The sequence below is a fragment of the Halictus rubicundus genome, chromosome 3 (assembly GCF_050948215.1).
Source record: "Halictus rubicundus isolate RS-2024b chromosome 3, iyHalRubi1_principal, whole genome shotgun sequence".
Lineage (NCBI taxonomy): Eukaryota > Metazoa > Arthropoda > Insecta > Hymenoptera > Halictidae > Halictus > Halictus rubicundus.
In genome coordinates, this window is record NC_135151.1 from 5,054,759 (window position 1) to 5,072,654 (window position 17,896).

A 17,896-nucleotide genomic window follows, 5' to 3' on the forward strand; every position below is an offset into this window, starting at 1 on the left:
ATTCATACCTTAACCGGTGAAACGACCGGCTCTGAAATGAAAGTTATTTTTTACCAAACTCTATACATATAATAGTGAATTTAATATACGAAATGATAAACAAAACAACTTTTAGATGATAATAAAAGAAAAAAACCTCTCTGCTGTTGTTCTACGCCGTTGAAATAACAAACTATACAGATTTTATATTAATATAGTATATAAGTATAAAATATAAATTATAAAATGGTATATTTAATAATAAGTCTCGTTAAATTCATAATTAACGCTTTCAAAAACAAATGTTATATCTTTTATATGTTTCGAATCAGGTCAGCTCTTTATGGTTTAGTTGGCGGTATGTAGTATGCCTTCGCTTTTTTTACACAATCTGTGTCGGTGCACGGATCCGAGGATTGCGCTTAGATCAAGACTGTACACGTACAGTGAAAATTATATTACTCAAACAGATCCGTCATACTGAATCGATTTTATTCTTAATTAAACAGTCACATACAATGTTATTTCATAAATTCGACAGTGTTTTCCTGTAACTACGCCTTTAAGCTGAGACTTCATGCGTGTATAAAACAGCCTGCTACCAATAATAACACATTAGTATATATTGTCAATAGTATATTTTTAATTTTTTGTTTAACTCTCACACGTTCTTGATAATGTGAAATTTTGTATTTCTCTGCAATTGTGTTGTAAGTGGATGTGTTTATTAAAAATATGAGATTTCGAGTCAAAGACAGTTGCTCGTTTGAACTCTGAGTGGATAAATATTTATGGGAAAATCTTTTCTATAACTGTTGTTGAGAAGCGTGTGAGGGTTAACAAAGCAAAATATAAATAAACTTATAAGCGATAGCCGACAATTCCGTCTACCTTCCTTTTTTATGTCAATGGTGATTTGTTAACAGAGTAATCGTGTACCTTTAAGTAATATTTATTATGTCTGGCGTAAAATTTCCGCATTTCGGGAATCCCGTTGGCGTGGGAGGTAAATCTTCTTGCTGCCCAACACGCATAACCATTTCCATACCACTTGCTTGATGATAAATAAAGTGACAATGTAACATCCAAAATCCTTGAACAGAGAAAAACCGAGGGTCAGTCACATTCACGAGAACACGGCGAAGAATGAACTACAGGTTGTATTTAAAAATACAATAATGAGTGAGTGAAACCTTCGACAGCTATGATTAACTTATCACTGGCAAAGTATGGTTGTGTAATTATTGGAGGTCAATAAAACGAGATTGCAGGGAAGGAATACCGTATTCGATATCAAACCAGTATAGTTCACTAGCACACTTGATATATCAATAGCATCGGCAGATTATGATACTGTTACACTATCATTACGATATATGGACATTCATAACAATAGAATACTTGCGATTTAGTGTCACTGTTTTTTCAACCATTTTTCACAATTTTTTTTTGTTTGTTGCTTATTCAAGAAACAAGGACTGCAAGGCGCAGATTTGTTAGAATCTGTATCATTTTAATCTTTCTGCATTTTAATAGATATTGACAAATTCTCCCCGATATATTGCCTACTCTTTTTGTTATTTTATTAAATTTTGAACGAAAGGTGAACTGCTAACTTTACAATAATATAATGCAGGCCTGTCCAACTCGCGGCCGCGGGCCAAAGTTAGCCCCCGTTCCACCACTTTTTCTTTCGCTAAGGTGGGAAGCGACTTTCGCGGACCTATCGTATATTATAACATAAGAAGGAGTCTGGGGTGGTGCTTTAACCCTTTTAGTGCCGAGCGCAAAAGAGGTGCCTATGCGAAGATAACCGGCCGAATTTCACGATTTTACTAGGGTTTGGAAAAAGGCTCATAAAAACCAAACGAAAAGCAATATCTACAGAATTAAAAAAGCAGTGTATTAAGGACGAAATAGAGAATAAAACAGTGACGCTAATTTTTCTATATTCATTGCAAATTACACAAATAACAAAGGTATAAGCGATCATGAAGCAAAGAAAAATTAAGTTTTCTCTTTCAAAACGTAATTGTACATACGAAAAGTCATCTTTTTATCATAACTTTATATAGACCGTTTATTACAAAGTATATACTTTGCATTTCGTAACAAATTTGTAACAAAATAAATAATATTGCACAACAAACATAAAGAATAGCTCCAAGGTACATGGCAGGCGCCGGACGGATTATCTCATCCGAAACAAGTAATTGTTATAGGTACTATAACATATAGAATGTAAGGGAAGGTTAAACCGAAACACTATTTATTTTAATTCTCTCGTAATGAAATTAGACCATATACAGGGTGGCCCACATAACTCTGAACAGCTCAATATCTCGAAAACTATGCCATCGATTTTAAAGTTCTTAGTCTTAAATTGCATGGAACTGGAGGGCCTTTCTGACTACATAAACGTGAAGTGGCCTCCCTTCCCCTTTAACGGGGGAGGGGAGGTACCTTTGTAATTTTAAATGGAACCCCCTATAAAATGTTACATATTTAGATTCTACCGGAAAAAACACGTCAATTTTGTCTGAAACATTTTTTTGTCAGATACTTCCATGATGAGATATAACAGTTTGAAGTTTCGAGTTGTAGGTACTTGAAGCGCTCGGAAATAGCGTTATGGAATTATACGCGCTTGAGTCCTTTGCTTATTCATGAAGAAACACGAACAATAATATTTACAATTATTGAGTTTGACTCACTTATCTATGAAAACGTTTTCAGTTTAGAGCTGTTATTCAAGCAGTAACATTGTGATTATAGCTACTTTTGACACAGAAGTGAATATGTTATTAACGTTAGGTGTTTTTTGAACGTTATGGGATCAAAAAATGTCATGCAACATTTCATAATTTAGAAAAGCGGCTTCGCGAGCACGGTGAATTGTGTAAAAAAACTCGCAATAAACCTAAAGCTGTCACTAATGAAAATAATAGTGTCAGTATTCTTGCTGCAATTACATTAAATCCTCATATTAGTCAACGTACACTTGCACAAACATCACATATTAGTCGTTCATCAATTCAACGAATTTTGAAACGGCAAAAGTATCATCCATATCACATGGTTTTATCACAAGAGCTTTCGATAGCACATTACGATCACCGCGTAAGATTTTGTGAGTGGCTGCAGGGTGTTGTGGAAAAGGACTTTTTGTGCAAAATACTTTTTTCCGATGAGGCCACTTTTATGAATTCAGGGCATGTGAATAGACATAATCTGCATTATTGGGCCGTGGAAAACCCAAATTGGATGCGATGTGTTCCCTTTCAACATCGATGGTCTTTAAATGTTTGGTGTGGCCTAATAGGAGATTTTGTGATTGGACCTTATTTTTTTCAAGAAACGGTAACATCTGCAAGTTATTGTGATTTCTTAAAAAATCATTTGCCTGCGCTTTTGGAAGATGTGCCACTGCACGTTAGAAGAGAAATGTGGTTCCAACAGGACGGCGCTCCTCCACATTTTGCAATCATCACCAGGCAATTTTTGAACGAAAAATTTGGGAACAAATGGATAGGTCGTGGGGGACCTCGTCAATGGCCTCCTCGATCCCCCGATCTAACACCATTAGATTTTTTCTTATGGGGATATGTAAAGGACAAAGTTATGTTTGAACCACCGACGACAAAAGAGGATATGAAACAAAGAATACGTGACGCTTGCGCTTCAGTGACTCCCGAAATGTTAAAAAATGTTAGAACAACTTTGATGTTTCGAGTAAATAAATGTTTACAAGCCCGTGGTGGACATTTTGAACATTTCATTTAAAGTACATTTTATTTCTTCACGAATAAGCAAAGGACTCAAGCGCGTATAATTCCATAACGCTATTTCACTACAACTCGAAACTTCAAACTGTTATATCGCATCATGGAAGTATCTGACAAAAAAATGTTTCCGACAAAATTGACTTGTTTTTTCCTGTAGAATCTAAATATGTAACATTTTATAGGGGGTTCCATTTAAAATTATAAAGGTACCTCCCCTCCCCCGTTAAAAGGGAAGGGAGGCCACTTCACGTTTATGTAGTCAGAAAGGCCCTTCAGTTCCATGCAATTTAAGACTAAGAACTTTAAAATCGATGGCATAGTTTTCGAGATATTGATCTGTTCAGAGTTATGTGGGCCAGCCTGTATAACGTATTATAAATTTATTTTGAGATAGAGTTCTCTCGCAATGCGAATAGTAAAGCGCTACAAGGTGCGGGCCGATATATCGGCTCTGGCCCTTTTCGCCAGTGCAGCAAGGGCCGATATATTGGCCTCCGGCACTAAAAGGGTTAAGTAGTGGGGAAATGGACAGATTTACGATGGGGACTGTGTGGCCCGCGACGAAGAAAAAGTTGAACAGGTCTGATATAAGGTACACCAGGACCGGCAATTTCTTCCCCGCTTACGCTTCACGACTCCTGCTACCAGTGTACCGTTTCCCCCACTATCAACTATTTCATGCTTTGCCTCGCGTGACCGCGTGATTGTGGTTATATGCGTGTACATCTACATTCCACAGAAGCAGGGTGGGGGAACCCAGGAGTAGGGAGAGGAGTCGTCTGTGGCTCGCGAGATGCAAGTTACCCAGGCCTGTGGTAGTATTGATTAACATAAAAATATGGATTTAAGTTTGCAAATCGTGCTGCCCCCTTAAACATTTAAATTAAACGAATGTCAATATATACCTGGATTATCAGCTTGGAATCGAATTATAGCAAAACCATTATTCGGCACGGCAATGGTATCTTTCTTCGGTGGATCAATCAGGTTTCTCTCTATCTGATTGTTCGCGTCAAGTTGCTTCACGTAATCGACAGTAATTCCTGCAGCACTAGTAGCATTATCACTGTAACCACCAAGTGGTTGACCCATACTGACGACGTAGAACGCGTATCCGTGCAAATGGAAAGGATGTTCTGTCGACGGTGCGTGAACTATAATTACAGTAGTAGCGTATAGTGATTATTATTTTATAACGCATAAAATTCGGGCGGCATTCAACGTGTTAATAAATTGCGTTCGAAGTATTCTCCACGGGTCTGACTTGGCATTATTTGACAAGGGGTTAATGCAAAAAGTAATCGATTACTTACACTCATCGACGAATATAATTTCTACGGTAGCGTTTAACCGAACGTCGATCACGTGCGTGCACGTGCAGTTCGCGGCACAGTCTTTGGGTAAATGTTCAGAATCGCAAAATTGATCTTCCGGAAGGTCCTCCAATTGAGATAACATCGGTGACGGGGCATTGTCGAATACGATCCCGCTTATTAGTAGGGCAGCGGTATTGAACGCTGCTGGAACTGCATATCCGGAAAGAACGTCAGAATTACAACGACAATGTTAGTCTCGCGCGAAAGACTTACCTAAAAATTTCTTGTACGTGTTAGGTCTGAAAAATATTTCTTGGTCGTAATGGATGACGGATATAGGCAAGTAAAATCTCTGGTCTGGTTCCGAATTCAAAACATACGCGTCCGTCGGCTCAGCATCTTTAAGTTGACTGACGCAAATTGCATTTGGAACTTCTGCCTCGCAATTGCCTATTGTTGGATTCAGTATCTGCAGATTTCGGAACGATTTTATATATTAAAAAATGCTGATAAAATACTTCCCTAAAAAATCGAGATGGCACAGAAAAAGAGAATAAGTAATTGAACTCTGAAAAATGTCACTTTCCTCTTTAACCGCTAAATTTGTTATTTCCAAAAGAAATTATCACAGAAAGAATTCCCGCTCTTAGTTAGCGTAACTGTTCACGGTGCATTCTTCATTTTAGACAGCGAATGTGATAAATAGACCGTAAATTTGATGATGGAATGCAAAAATATTGAAACGATTCGAAAATATTGCTGTGGTATTTTTAGCTCAGTGGAATTACACTAGAACCTTGCTCGTTACAATCTCGTTTATTGTGCAGAATCCTCGTTCGTTGCATAGTAGCGATCCCCCACAACGAATGTTTCGAAATTTTGGAGCCCGTGGTGAGAACAAAAGAAGATCGATGCTGCGATTCACTATGATTGGTTACCTCTCGCGTTACAAACAGTGTCGCCAGATAAGGGGAGGGAGCACCAATTGAGGGGAGAAAGTTACCCTCTCTCTGCCAGTACCGGAGTATGCAAGACAGAGACGAAACGCGTCACGTGACCGGGCCGTGACGGAAGCATAGGGGAATAGCGCGGTAGAAGGGGAAATTAGAGTGGGGGAACAAGTCTTGATCTGGCGATTCTGGTTGCACAACGTCGATTCTCGCATGCATTTTCGGTCCCGTTTCTTGCAACGAGCGAGATTTCACTGCATTAAGGAAAGAAATAAATGTCTGCGTGACTTGCGGTTGATGCAGACAATTTTTATGTTGCTCGAAAATTCGCAGTTCAACGATAAAAATGAACCACGACTTACGGTCCCGTTGGCAAGACCGCCACTGTAAGTAGGCTTCTCGGTAAACGGTGTTGTCGACGCATTAACGTATTGCAGTATGGCTAACTGTTGAATTTCATCATGAGCACACGATTCCAACCCTCGGAGTTGTATCCAGTATGCTCCAGGCGTTTGATTCGTATTTATTACGAAATCGTATCGTTCTCCTGTGTAGACCGAAAGGTGAAAAATAATACCGAGCATTGTTATCAGTTGCGCGATGATAACGACGGTAACTATTTCGAACATTGAAATTGCGTCGGTAATTGAAAACCGAGTAAGTCCAGATTTCGACAATTATTATTTCATTCTTCCTTTAAACCAGTGGTTCTTAACCTTTTCGGTGGTCGGAACGCCCTTGAATCTAAAAATAAGTTCTCGCACCCTTTATTTAGAAAATTACATCTATCGCAAGATGATTTATTTATTGAAAAATAAATTTTCCATCGAAAATTTAGAAACTTCTCTCGCACCCCAGGTTAAGTACCACCGCTTTAAACAGTCAGTAATGCATGAAATATATAAAACTTCAATAACTGCAATTTTACTGAAAAATGGATTTGCCCGGTTGTTGCGCCAAGGTCTGGAATTGTTCAAATGTATTTGAATTTCGTGGAGTGTTATCATGTTAATCGTTTAAATTGCCAGTATTTTTTTTTTTGTTGGTATTAAGTATATCATACCTGCATACGAAATGATAGACGTCACGGTGACAGGTTTCACGGATTCACCATCTGTCGCTATGATAGTCAGATTGTGGCCTTCAATTGTAAGTTCTCCAGAGCACGTAGTACAGAAAGCGTTAACCATACGGAAACGATAACGTTTATTAGCATCCACTTCGATAACTTCAAGGGGGGTATTTGTGGAGTTACCGTTCGCATCCTAGATCATAAAACGCCTAAGTAGGAGAAGTATTCCACACGACAACAATTCTTCAATATTGCTCCGAGTTATTTATGAACAGTAAAACACGTAACATCTCGAAATAACACTTCTAAGAACGAAGCAGTGATCGAAAGAGTTATTGAACTTTTCAGAAGGTTCTTCTTTCAAGACGAACGTTCGCCCATTTTTAAAGAAAAGTTCTCACAATATAAGCTCCGATCAGAACGGGTAGGGGAAAGTTCCTCGAAGTAAAAGTTTTAGTTCGAATAGATCTTATAAGATATAAATACATTGTGTCCCAAAAATGTTGTACTTCCTTGAAACAGATAATTCCTGAGATCATTTGAAGTAACTTTTTCCTTTGCGAAAATGTTGTCTGCGGCTTTATTAACGAAAAACACAGACTAATCAGAGACACGACAAACATTGAAACATGCGTTTTAAATGGAACCGTTCACACTTGTACTGCACGGACAGGCACGGACAGGCACGGGCCGTCAACGGAACGAACCGGCACCGACCAACATAAAGCATAAATCGCTAACGTATCATCCTAAATGGAACCATTATTCCTCAAACTGAAACTGTGAAATACTTAGGCATGCATCTAGATGCAAGAATGACCTGGAAGCATCATATAAAAACCAAAATAGAGCAAATCCGCTTAAAAAGACGTACCATGTACTGGCTTACATGTAAAAATTCAAGATTAAATATGAACAATAAACTATTAATATATAAGTCTATAATTAAACCAATATGGACTTATGGAATAGAAATTTGGGGAACTGCTGCAAAAAGCCACATATCCAAACTTGAAGCACTACAATCTATTATCCTTAGAACCATTGTAAATGCACCGTGGTACGTGAGAAATGAGCAAATTCGCATGGACCTCAAGGTCAATTCCGTGGAAGAGGAGATAAACCGACTATGCAACAGATACCAACTCAGAATGGAAAATCATCCAAACGAAGCAGCAAAGAAGCTCTACACAGAAAACCTGCCTAGAAGACTACGCAGGAAGCATCCAACTGATCTTCTACACAAGGCTTAAAATTGTGTTCTCTAAAAAGATATTTTCTACTGGGAAAATATCAACGGGCTAAATTCACTTATCTTGTTAAAACAATCTACCGAATGTCCTCTGGGACAAATTGTAGAGTTTGAGGGAGTTAAAAAGAAAGAATGTTTTATTTTAGCTTTTTGATACTGCAAAGTTTTTTATTTTTCTACTATTGGTCAAACTGAAGTATAGACCGAGAATGGATAAAAACTATGACAGGATATTCTGCGCAACTATTTCTGAGGAGCGTACGAGAGGTAATAAAAGTTCTAAAATAACTTGTTTTCATGGAACTTTTGTTATACAGATCTTGAAGCATCTATACCGTGAGAAAACTCTTTGAAAGAATTGTTAAGGGTAACATTTCTTTTCATAAAATTTCCACAGGCGCAAGTATTTTCTTCAACGAAACGTATAAGGTCGAACAGAATGTTCATAAAAACGTAACGATAACTGTTCATTTCGATCCCTCGTACAAAGTTAACCCCTTGTTCTACCCGCTAACTCCCGATTTCTCGGGCCACAGTAAACAAGAAGGTCGGTTACTAGGGTTGTGCGAGAACCCAAAATATCGGGTCGGGTCGGAAACACGACATTTTTTCGGGTTCGGGACGGGTACCCGAAAATTTCGAGATTCTTGAAAAAGTCGGGATTCTCGAAATAATCGGGATTCCCTAAAGAATCGTGAATTATTTTCAAGTGTCATATATATGAAATATGTGTTATATTCTCGAAATTTTCGGGAACCCGACCCGACTCATCCCAACCATCGGGTTCCCGATATTTCGGGTTCTCGCACACCCCTATCGATTACGCGTCGAGCCATTTATACTCGCGATACATATACGTGGTATGTATATCGCGAGCCACGAGCCGGAGTCGTGTTGTTTACGTTTGATCAGAACGAGGTACCACGGGTCAGGCTCGTGCTTATCGTTTTTGACCAAATTTCTTACCACGAGTCCCACTTGTAGGACAAGGGGTTAGGCACATATGTATACAGGAAAGTCTTGATCTACAAGGCCGAACGGAGCAACACGATCTTAGTTCGCCTATTCCCACCATTGGGGGGCATACCCCGCGAAGGGTCGAACTGCTTTAGCTGCCTCGGTCGATGAGCAGTGTAAAGTGTAAACATGCCGCGTAATCCGATACCGGGTCGGGTGTTCGGTGTGAACCACTACTAATCCAATTACAAAACTTCTTTGTTTTTCATTATTTTTTATGGGACTTTGACCAACTTATTCGTGACATTTTTCTGTTTAAGATGACACTAAACACGATATAATTTGAACTTTATTTAGTGGCTTAATGGACGGTACGTAGTAGTTGGACTTAGATAAAGACTTCACTGTAATTTTACTATTTGGTATTTCTTGTGACATACCAAACACAAGTACTAAGCTTACCTTATATTTTCCCTTTCCATTAATTAGTAGATTATCAGGAATCTGACCAGTTATTCCCGCTGTACGACCCGGGAAACGTTCAATGGCGTTTTCAATCATCCAATCGTTAATGAAGACCACGTGATTTGCCAAATCGTAATCGTAAAGATTGCTATTAGGATCTTCTTCCGCCGGTTCCCGAATAATAAGGCTACCAGCGAGACTATTCATCTTCTGCAACCCGACATGCGAATGCCAAAAATGAGTGCCGCTGTTGTTCGCGTAAAATTGGTACCTTTAAGAAATAGAATGTTTTGATTACTCCGTTGTACACGCTTCACAACATAAACGTTCGACTGTAATACTTTGCAACGTGAATTAATTTACTTCTCGGGAAGAAGCATAGTTTGACAATCTTTTTTGTCTCGCAGCTGACTTAATGAAAATGTTTGTATTCGACACCCCGTTTTAGTAAACTATTATCAAAGTTATCAAGTATAGTTATGCATGCAATTTTTGCTAGAACTTCTCAGCGCTTTTCAATATTTTTCGATACCACATTCAATCCGACAGAATTTCGAAAAAAAACAAAATTATAATAGCTAATGGAATTTTTTAAGTAATTTCAAATAGTCCAACAATGCGAAGGATTGATTTAGAAAGAAGTAGTTTATGTAATTCGATTGATTTTGACTAAAAACAACTAAAATTAGTTGTGGACGCTGAACGGGACACAAAGCGTATTAAAATTAGTATCAGTCGAAAGGTGCATATTCGAAGAATGTATTGCAATAAAAATCGTCACGGAGCGCAACGTGCATTGTCATTTTATGAAGAGGTAAGTAACCCTGTCCTTCAAATGCGTGATATTTCTTGACGTTTAAGCGACTCTTATCTCTAACGTCAACACGAGTACCGAACAAATGGTTGTTCGAAATAAAATTTGCATTGACTGAAAATTGAAAATCCATATAATAATTGGAGGAAACCAATTTCATAGAATTCGTTCGTTAATTCACTTAGAATAGTAACTTATGAATAATTTCGGAGACAAATACATATTTTTGAATATTCTATCCTTCTAGATTATATTTTCTTTTCACTGTAAATATTCTATTCGAAAATGTTGTAGACAATGTTCAACGATTCTTTCATGATCTGAAATCGATAGTGTGTCAACGAGAGTTGAAAAGATTGGTCGTGTATTTTATTATATAAATCTTTTTATACCTGATGAACTCCAAAAAAGGGGAAAAAAATTAAGTACACAGAAAGCTGTTCATTTACTTGTCATTAGCAGTACTTTGGTAACTTAAGTTTTAGAATTTTGTATAACTTGCATGCAATCAATTACCTAAACGTGTCTCCAGCCGGAATCGGACACTGAGTAACGAATGGTACTCCATCGTAATATTGACTGCCCTGCTGAAACACTCCGTGCCAATGAATCGTGATGTGTTCCTCTGAAATCTTATTTTCAACATCAACCACAACGAGATCCCCTAAGCAAACTTGTATACTTGGTCCCGGACACATTCTGTTCACAGACAAAAGATTCCGCTGCACTCCGTCGGCTAACACGCACTGGCAATTGGGACAAATATTGGTACTGGCATCTGGATTGCAGAATTGGCATGCCCTACGAAATAATTTGCACATTAATTCGTCTGTTCAAGAGTTGAAGGTACACTTTCGTCCAAATTGATTATTGTACTATTTTTTTTTTCAACGAAATCATCTTGGTTCAAATATGGACAATTTCTGGAGAATCAGAAATTTAGTCTTCCAAGTGTACTTTTTTGGATCCACTGTACATAAGAAAATGTAAAACCCTATTTTTGCTTACTGGCCATGGACAGGATACCGTTCGACCACGAATTTGTAGTAACAAGTCTTCGGTTTACCCCCCGTGCAGGTGCGTGCACACTCCAAGGCGTTCGACAAAGAAGGATTGTTACGCAATTCATAATTCAGACAGTTTGTCTCGTTTATAGATGGCATTCCACTGAGTCCAGATACATATCCAGCCACTATGTCCGAACCCGATACACCGCCTGCACCTAGAATTGAAAATTAACAAATACTATTAAAAAGAATATGTTAAACGGGTTTTCTGTTGAATTAATTATTTATGGTTACAGGATATTGAAACATTTACAATAATATCCGTTTCCATGCCCTGAAATAATCGGTTTTGATTAACTAAAAACGAGCATGTAAATAGACCGAATAAAGCTTTTGTCTAAATTTTATACGTTGACTTCATCCGCTAATAACATTCGAATGAAACAGTAAAAATGTTCATACCTAAAACGAGGATCACAGAACACAAAAGTGCACCCCCGATGATCTTCATTTTGCTTGTGGTGCTAGAATACAATTTCTTCTTATATAAGCTTTTTGAAACAATAATTACGTTGTTATCCTCCAGAATGTTTAATTTTGACTTAAGATTAATTATTATGATGTAGTTATTTTCTTATCGTTTCATTTATTCGCCAATGTTTTCTTATCATTTCATAATTCCCATGCAGTAAGAACGACTGTAATTATATTTTCGTATTCTTGCAAGATGCTAGAGAGAGAGAGAGAGAGAGAGAGAGAGAGAGAGAGAGAGAGAAATAAAAAAAAAAGAATAAATGGATTCATTTTCCAATTTCTAATTTCGTAGATACGAATGCTACAGATAGGTATATATTTAATCTAATCTATACTTTTCACATTTCTATATCGTACATTTCTGGGAACGCCTGATATGAGAAAGATACTATGTTTGATATTGTAAGTACTTTTTCGACATTTTTACAATTTGGAAGCCTTGGATACCGTAAACCAGTGATGAGCAACTGGCGCGGGCGTGTTCGGAACAAAAATCATAACTTCTAAACTATTCAATTATCGCCATAAGTACCTCAATACTTTTTCAAAAAGTATACAGAGATGCATCGATTTGAATAAAAAAAAATTATACGATTTCATAACAAAAATTTGTCACCTTTATTTTCTATTGCGTGAAAACTTGTATGCAAATCATCATTAATACAATTTATCGTTAGCTGAATACTGAGTAACTATTGTTGAAAATATTTTTACAATATATTATCTAATAATGAAAAATAATAGATCAAATAAACAAAAACGTTTCATTGTCAATCTTTGTAAGAAATAACAAATACATCCCACAGACTGAAATTATTTGATAGTATATTTAAGTATTTAATATAGTGTTTGGCCCACTGCAGTCCGCGGGTTGCTCGTCACTGCTGTAAACAAATATATTTAGTAGAAATATTTGTAGTCTACTTCATTAATAATAATAAATGGTCTCTAAGAAATGCGCTTCAAGAAACCTTTAAGCTTTCTAATAGTTTTCTACAGTACGGCTATCTTTTTGGATGCATGTATTACTTCCTCATCCAAATTCAATAATTTTTCTAATTCAAGTACTATCGACAAAAATTCATATTTCCATATTTCCATATTTAATTCATATTTCCCAATAATTTTCATTACTTCGTACCTCCAAATCTGCCACGTTATACAGATAAGAGATTTATTAGGAAAAAGATATTGCAAAAATAAGATAAGTATCGGTTAGATTACAGGTATGTATATATTTAAAGGTTTATGTACAGATAAGCGGAACTGTAACATTTTCAGTTAGTAGCACTATGCACACGAGAGCTATTCTTTTAATCCTCGGTTGGACTATCGGTGTCCATGGTATTATTTTTTATATTCCGCAATATAGCGAAAATCAGTAACGCGGTACTAGTGAATTTATTATTGCGTGTATTGGAATTATCACTTTCGTAATTTTTGCGTTCTCTATAAGTGACAGTTTGTTTTGAGCGTTGTTTCTTGGTATTCGTACGACCTCAAATAATTATAGGCAACATAGAATCAATTGTGTATACTTCCAGGAGCGTCGCTGATCCCTCGAATCGTTGGAGGGCACGATGCGCAACAAGGAATGTATCCTTACCAAGCAATAATAAAAGTGGAGAAGAACTTTATGTGCGGAGGATCCATCATTTCGGAACACTTAATCCTAACTGCTGCTCATTGCATTTATAGGTGAGTTTCTACCAGAAAGTATGTACCTACATTTATTAATGATGCCGCACATGCAGTGGATCCACAAAGTGTTTAAACACTACATTTCCGACTCTCTAAAATCATCGATATTTAAATTGTAATAATTTCGTAAAAACAACTAGTACAACCATAAGGACTCATTTCGAAGCTTCTATTTTTTACATGATAGCAACGGGTGGGAAGTTGAACTTATTTTTTCCTAAAAAATAAACGACTTCGAAAAGTTTCAAAAATTTATTTCGTAAATGAAACTGCCATACATTTGAAGATTGAAGCCTCCTCTTTATTACCACTCCTTACAAATTGACGTACGATTTTTTTCCACTGTTTTATGGAACAAAGATAAGGAACAAATTCGGACGTATAAAGTCCTCATGGTGTAACTTATGCTACTGTAAAGTTGGCGGCTCACCTCCCATTCAGAACTCGAAAAACGACTAAAAAATGATGGTTTCAGTAACGAAACAAATTTTTCAAACTTTTCAAAGACATTTGAACGTGTAACATTTTTTTCTAACAATACTGTTCAAACTATTTTATATGTAAATCAGTAAATATTCTTATAGATAGATATCTTATAAATATCGCAAATATATTAGTAATATGATTAATGTATGATAATGTAATGTAAACGCAAATTATGATTAATGTATGAAATGCCTATTTCAATTGTTAATATATGTTTGTTAATAAAGTTTCTTTTGCGAATATAAGAGAACTATCTTTTTACTTTCAGACAAGCTTATCCCAATGTATTGCAATCTAACTTATTGAATAACATTTCCGCTGATATCATTGATATCTTATCACTTTCTATATCTTATACAGGTCTATAAGTGTTCGAAATACGCAAAACATCACAGCCGATTTTTCAAAATGTATAAAGTCTTTTCATTTTATTTTACTTCTATTAACCATGCAATACATTTCTGCAGACAAGATGTAACCAAGTACGAAGTGATTGTTGGAACCTATTATTTATCCTCATCAACGAATCCCGGAGTTTCATATTCTGCAAAGCAATTAATTTGGCACTCTGGCTACGACAGTCAACTACTTCGCAATGATATCGGTTTAATAAGGTTGAATGACAGGATTTCATTTAATACCAGTCGTATTGAACCAATCCCTCTTGCATCCGTAGATTACGTTGCACCGAATACAAATGCTGTTGTCACTGGCTGGGGAAAACTTTCTGTAAGTCCACCTACAATCTGATTGAAACGTATACAATTTTCCTCAATACAGTCTTTATTCGATATATGTCTCAAATATTTAGCCGATAAAAGTCTCAGAACTATCCCCACTGCTGTGGGTACATATACCCCGTAAGCCGCCCCAAAGCTCGAGTGGCCTCGGTTGTCAAGGAGTGTAAACATAATACGTGTCGGGTATGTCGGTGTGTGACCAAGAGACCACTACTAATCCAATAACAAAACTTCTTTATTTTTCATTATTTTTTTATGGGACTTTTCCGTGGCATTGTTCTAATGAAAATGATACCAATTATGATATAATTCCGATGATCTCACACCGAGATACCCGACCCGTATTATGTTACATTCCTCAACAACCGAAGCCACTCAAGCTTCGCTGTCGTTTTCTACGTTCGGTAGTGTATCAAAGAATAGTATCTTCTAGCCGATATATGTCCCTTGGTAGACCCGTGTTGTGAACATATATCGAGAAAACTCTGTATTTCCAAATTCTAACTAAAATAATAATATTTCATGCGACGTTGATAGTTTTTTTCTTCTTTAGTGTGAATCATTCAGTGTAAATAATTTTTAAAATGTTGTAGTACACTAGAAATTCTAATTCCAAAAATTCTTTCCACAGGCAGGTGGACAAGTTTCACCTTTTTTACAAGAAATTACATTGAAGATATTATCACAAGACGTATGCAAGACTATATGGCAAGGGAACGTAAAGGAATCTCAGATTTGCACGTTTACAAAGCAGTACGAGGGTGTTTGCAATGTGCGTATTACATTAATTAATAACTGTGACTATGAAAGAAACTATAATGATGAATAATTTACTGTTTAGCAAAGGAATTAGGCATAAGTACAAATTGTAACATTTTTCATATTGCAACAATATTCTGCCCACCAATACGTGTTTTCGTAAAAATAATGTGGCTATTAAAGTATAAGTATTTTTGTCTTCTGCGCATTCAAGTATATAATGACAAATCGCTTACTGCTTATCAATCCTATTATCTTTATTTGTTAACTATTGTTGAGCATCGAATTAATTACCTGCACGAAGGATTTTTTTATTTTCTGTAATAGACTGTGCCTCACATTTAATAACGTAATTCATTTCAGGGTGACTCTGGCGGACCGTTGGTTGTAGATGGTAAACAAGTTGGAATCGTTTCGTTTGGTATACCATGTGGTCGTGGAGCGCCTGATGTGTATACCAGAGTGTATTCTTATAAATCGTGGATAATAAGTAATGCAGAATCGATTGGTGATCATATCCATGGTTCAGCTAACATAGTTTCGAAAACGTGGATTCCGATATTACTGGCAACAGCGATGTACTTACACTTCTTTGCATAAAAAAGATCTCGTTTTACTTCACGTCAAATAGATGTGAAAATCACGATTTTGCATTTCTCGTAAAGAAAATCAAACTATGTACATCTTTGTACATTATCATTTAAAATTATAACGCATAGTAGTGTATTTGAAGAGTTGACAATTTTCCCGAGATAATATTTTTTTCCATACCCTTATAAGGGGATATGTTACATTTAATAAATGTTATAACTATGGAGGCTATCGCTGAAACAAACGCTGCAACATATAAATACATATGTTAATGTCAGCGAAAAACCAAGATGGTATATTTCATTCCACAAGATCGACTAAATAATTTTTCTAGTATTATTTAGTTCCTCGTAATGTGAAATTGTGAGGACAATTATTACAAACCTCCGTCAAAAATCAGTATAGGATTTATTTTGCTTGTAGTTTTTTAATTAATTATTAATTAAAAAAATTAATTCTAAAACTTCTGTTTTAATAAATAATGTATTTATTAATCTTATATACATGTAAAAAACACATTGTTCAGTTTAAAAACTATAATTAAATGTATGGTGGACCCACTGCGTTAACTTTTTATCAAGATTTCTATTAATTGGATCAATAAATTAGAGTATATTAACACTAAACCTACCGACATTTCATGTATACCTAATCCTACCATGAGCGGTCAAATGACCGCTTCAAAAAAAAATATGTATCTTAATATAGAAAGACATGAAATTTTTTCGGAAAGTAAACAATAAAGAAAGTTGTGAATATTGAAAAATGGGTTTTATGATATTATAGGAAAAGTCAATAAGTTACATGACGATACAGTAACATTATATACAAGAAATTCTAAACGAAATTTCAAAAACGGTCATTAGACCGCGCGTTGGTAGGTTTAGTGTTAAAAAATTACTATTTATTTAAGTCAACGATGGGCACGGTAGGAGCCCCTGAGCTGCCTCTTCCCCCCACCAACGTCTCTTTAGTGCAGCGCGCAAAAATATCTGGTCAATAACAAATGCGTTAAACTGTATCCAAACCCGATTTCTTCAAGAATAGAATTTGAATAATAAACATTATTCTTTCACAGTGAATCATCTTATTATTTCAATGATGTATCATTTGTACGTTAAAAAACAAATTGTTCCATTCGAAAAATACCGCAACACACGAAAATAATTCATGTGACAAACAACTCTTTTTGCGACAATAATCTCGTAATCGTTTGTTATACACGCTAACTGCAATATTACAATAAGATTTCATGTGACCTTCATACTTTTATGTCAGTAGTATAAAAGTCTCATTTACAATATGCCAATATTACAAGACAATGTGATAATTGTTACTGTTATTACTTAATCTATAGAGTGTTCCACAGGTTTCTGTTCAAATTTTACCACTACATTCTGCAGTTAATAATAAGATCAAATGATATTTAACAACAAAATTCATAAATCAATGCGTAAAACATGATGGCCTGAATAATATTTTTTCTTT

At 36.1% G+C, this 17,896-nt stretch overlaps 2 protein-coding genes across 2 annotated transcripts; one reads left to right on the forward strand and one right to left on the reverse strand.

Annotated features, from left to right (window-relative positions):
• Positions 1-407: 407 nt before the first annotated feature.
• LOC143352475 (uncharacterized) lies at positions 408-11,759 on the reverse strand. Its single transcript, XM_076784989.1, has 9 exons — positions 11,599-11,759; positions 11,107-11,391; positions 9,774-10,047; positions 7,094-7,295; positions 6,393-6,577; positions 5,354-5,549; positions 5,078-5,290; positions 4,670-4,918; positions 408-1,072 (listed from the first exon to the last, which is right to left on the reverse strand). Exons 1-9 carry the CDS (start codon positions 11,751-11,753, stop codon positions 921-923), a joined length of 1,911 nt encoding a protein of 636 aa, XP_076641104.1. The 5' UTR covers positions 11,754-11,759; the 3' UTR covers positions 408-920.
• A 1,635-nt stretch (positions 11,760-13,394) lies between these two features.
• On the forward strand, positions 13,395-17,490 carry LOC143352477 (chymotrypsin-2-like). The gene is made up of 5 exons (XM_076784993.1): positions 13,395-13,475; positions 13,676-13,829; positions 14,786-15,047; positions 15,690-15,830; positions 16,181-17,490. The coding sequence occupies exons 1-5, from the start codon at positions 13,424-13,426 to the stop codon at positions 16,415-16,417; spliced, it is 846 nt and encodes a 281-aa protein (XP_076641108.1). The 5' UTR covers positions 13,395-13,423; the 3' UTR covers positions 16,418-17,490.
• Positions 17,491-17,896: the final 406 nt, after the last annotated feature.

Coding starts and splice junctions, on each gene's coding strand:
- LOC143352475 (XM_076784989.1), bottom strand. CDS start 11,753: ATGCCATCTATAAACGAGACAAACTGTCTGAATTATGAATTGCGTAAC. Junction 7,296..9,773: donor ATGGAAAGGGAAAATATAAG/GTAAGCTTAGTA, acceptor TTTATGATCTAG/GATGCGAACGGTAACTCCAC. Junction 5,291..5,353: donor CACGTACAAGAAATTTTTAG/GTAAGTCTTTCG, acceptor CCGGATATGCAG/TTCCAGCAGCGTTCAATACC.
- LOC143352477 (XM_076784993.1), top strand. CDS start 13,424: ATGCACACGAGAGCTATTCTTTTAATCCTCGGTTGGACTATCGGTGTC. Junction 13,476..13,675: donor TTGGACTATCGGTGTCCATG/GTATTATTTTTT, acceptor GTATACTTCCAG/GAGCGTCGCTGATCCCTCGA. Junction 15,048..15,689: donor CTGGCTGGGGAAAACTTTCT/GTAAGTCCACCT, acceptor TTCTTTCCACAG/GCAGGTGGACAAGTTTCACC.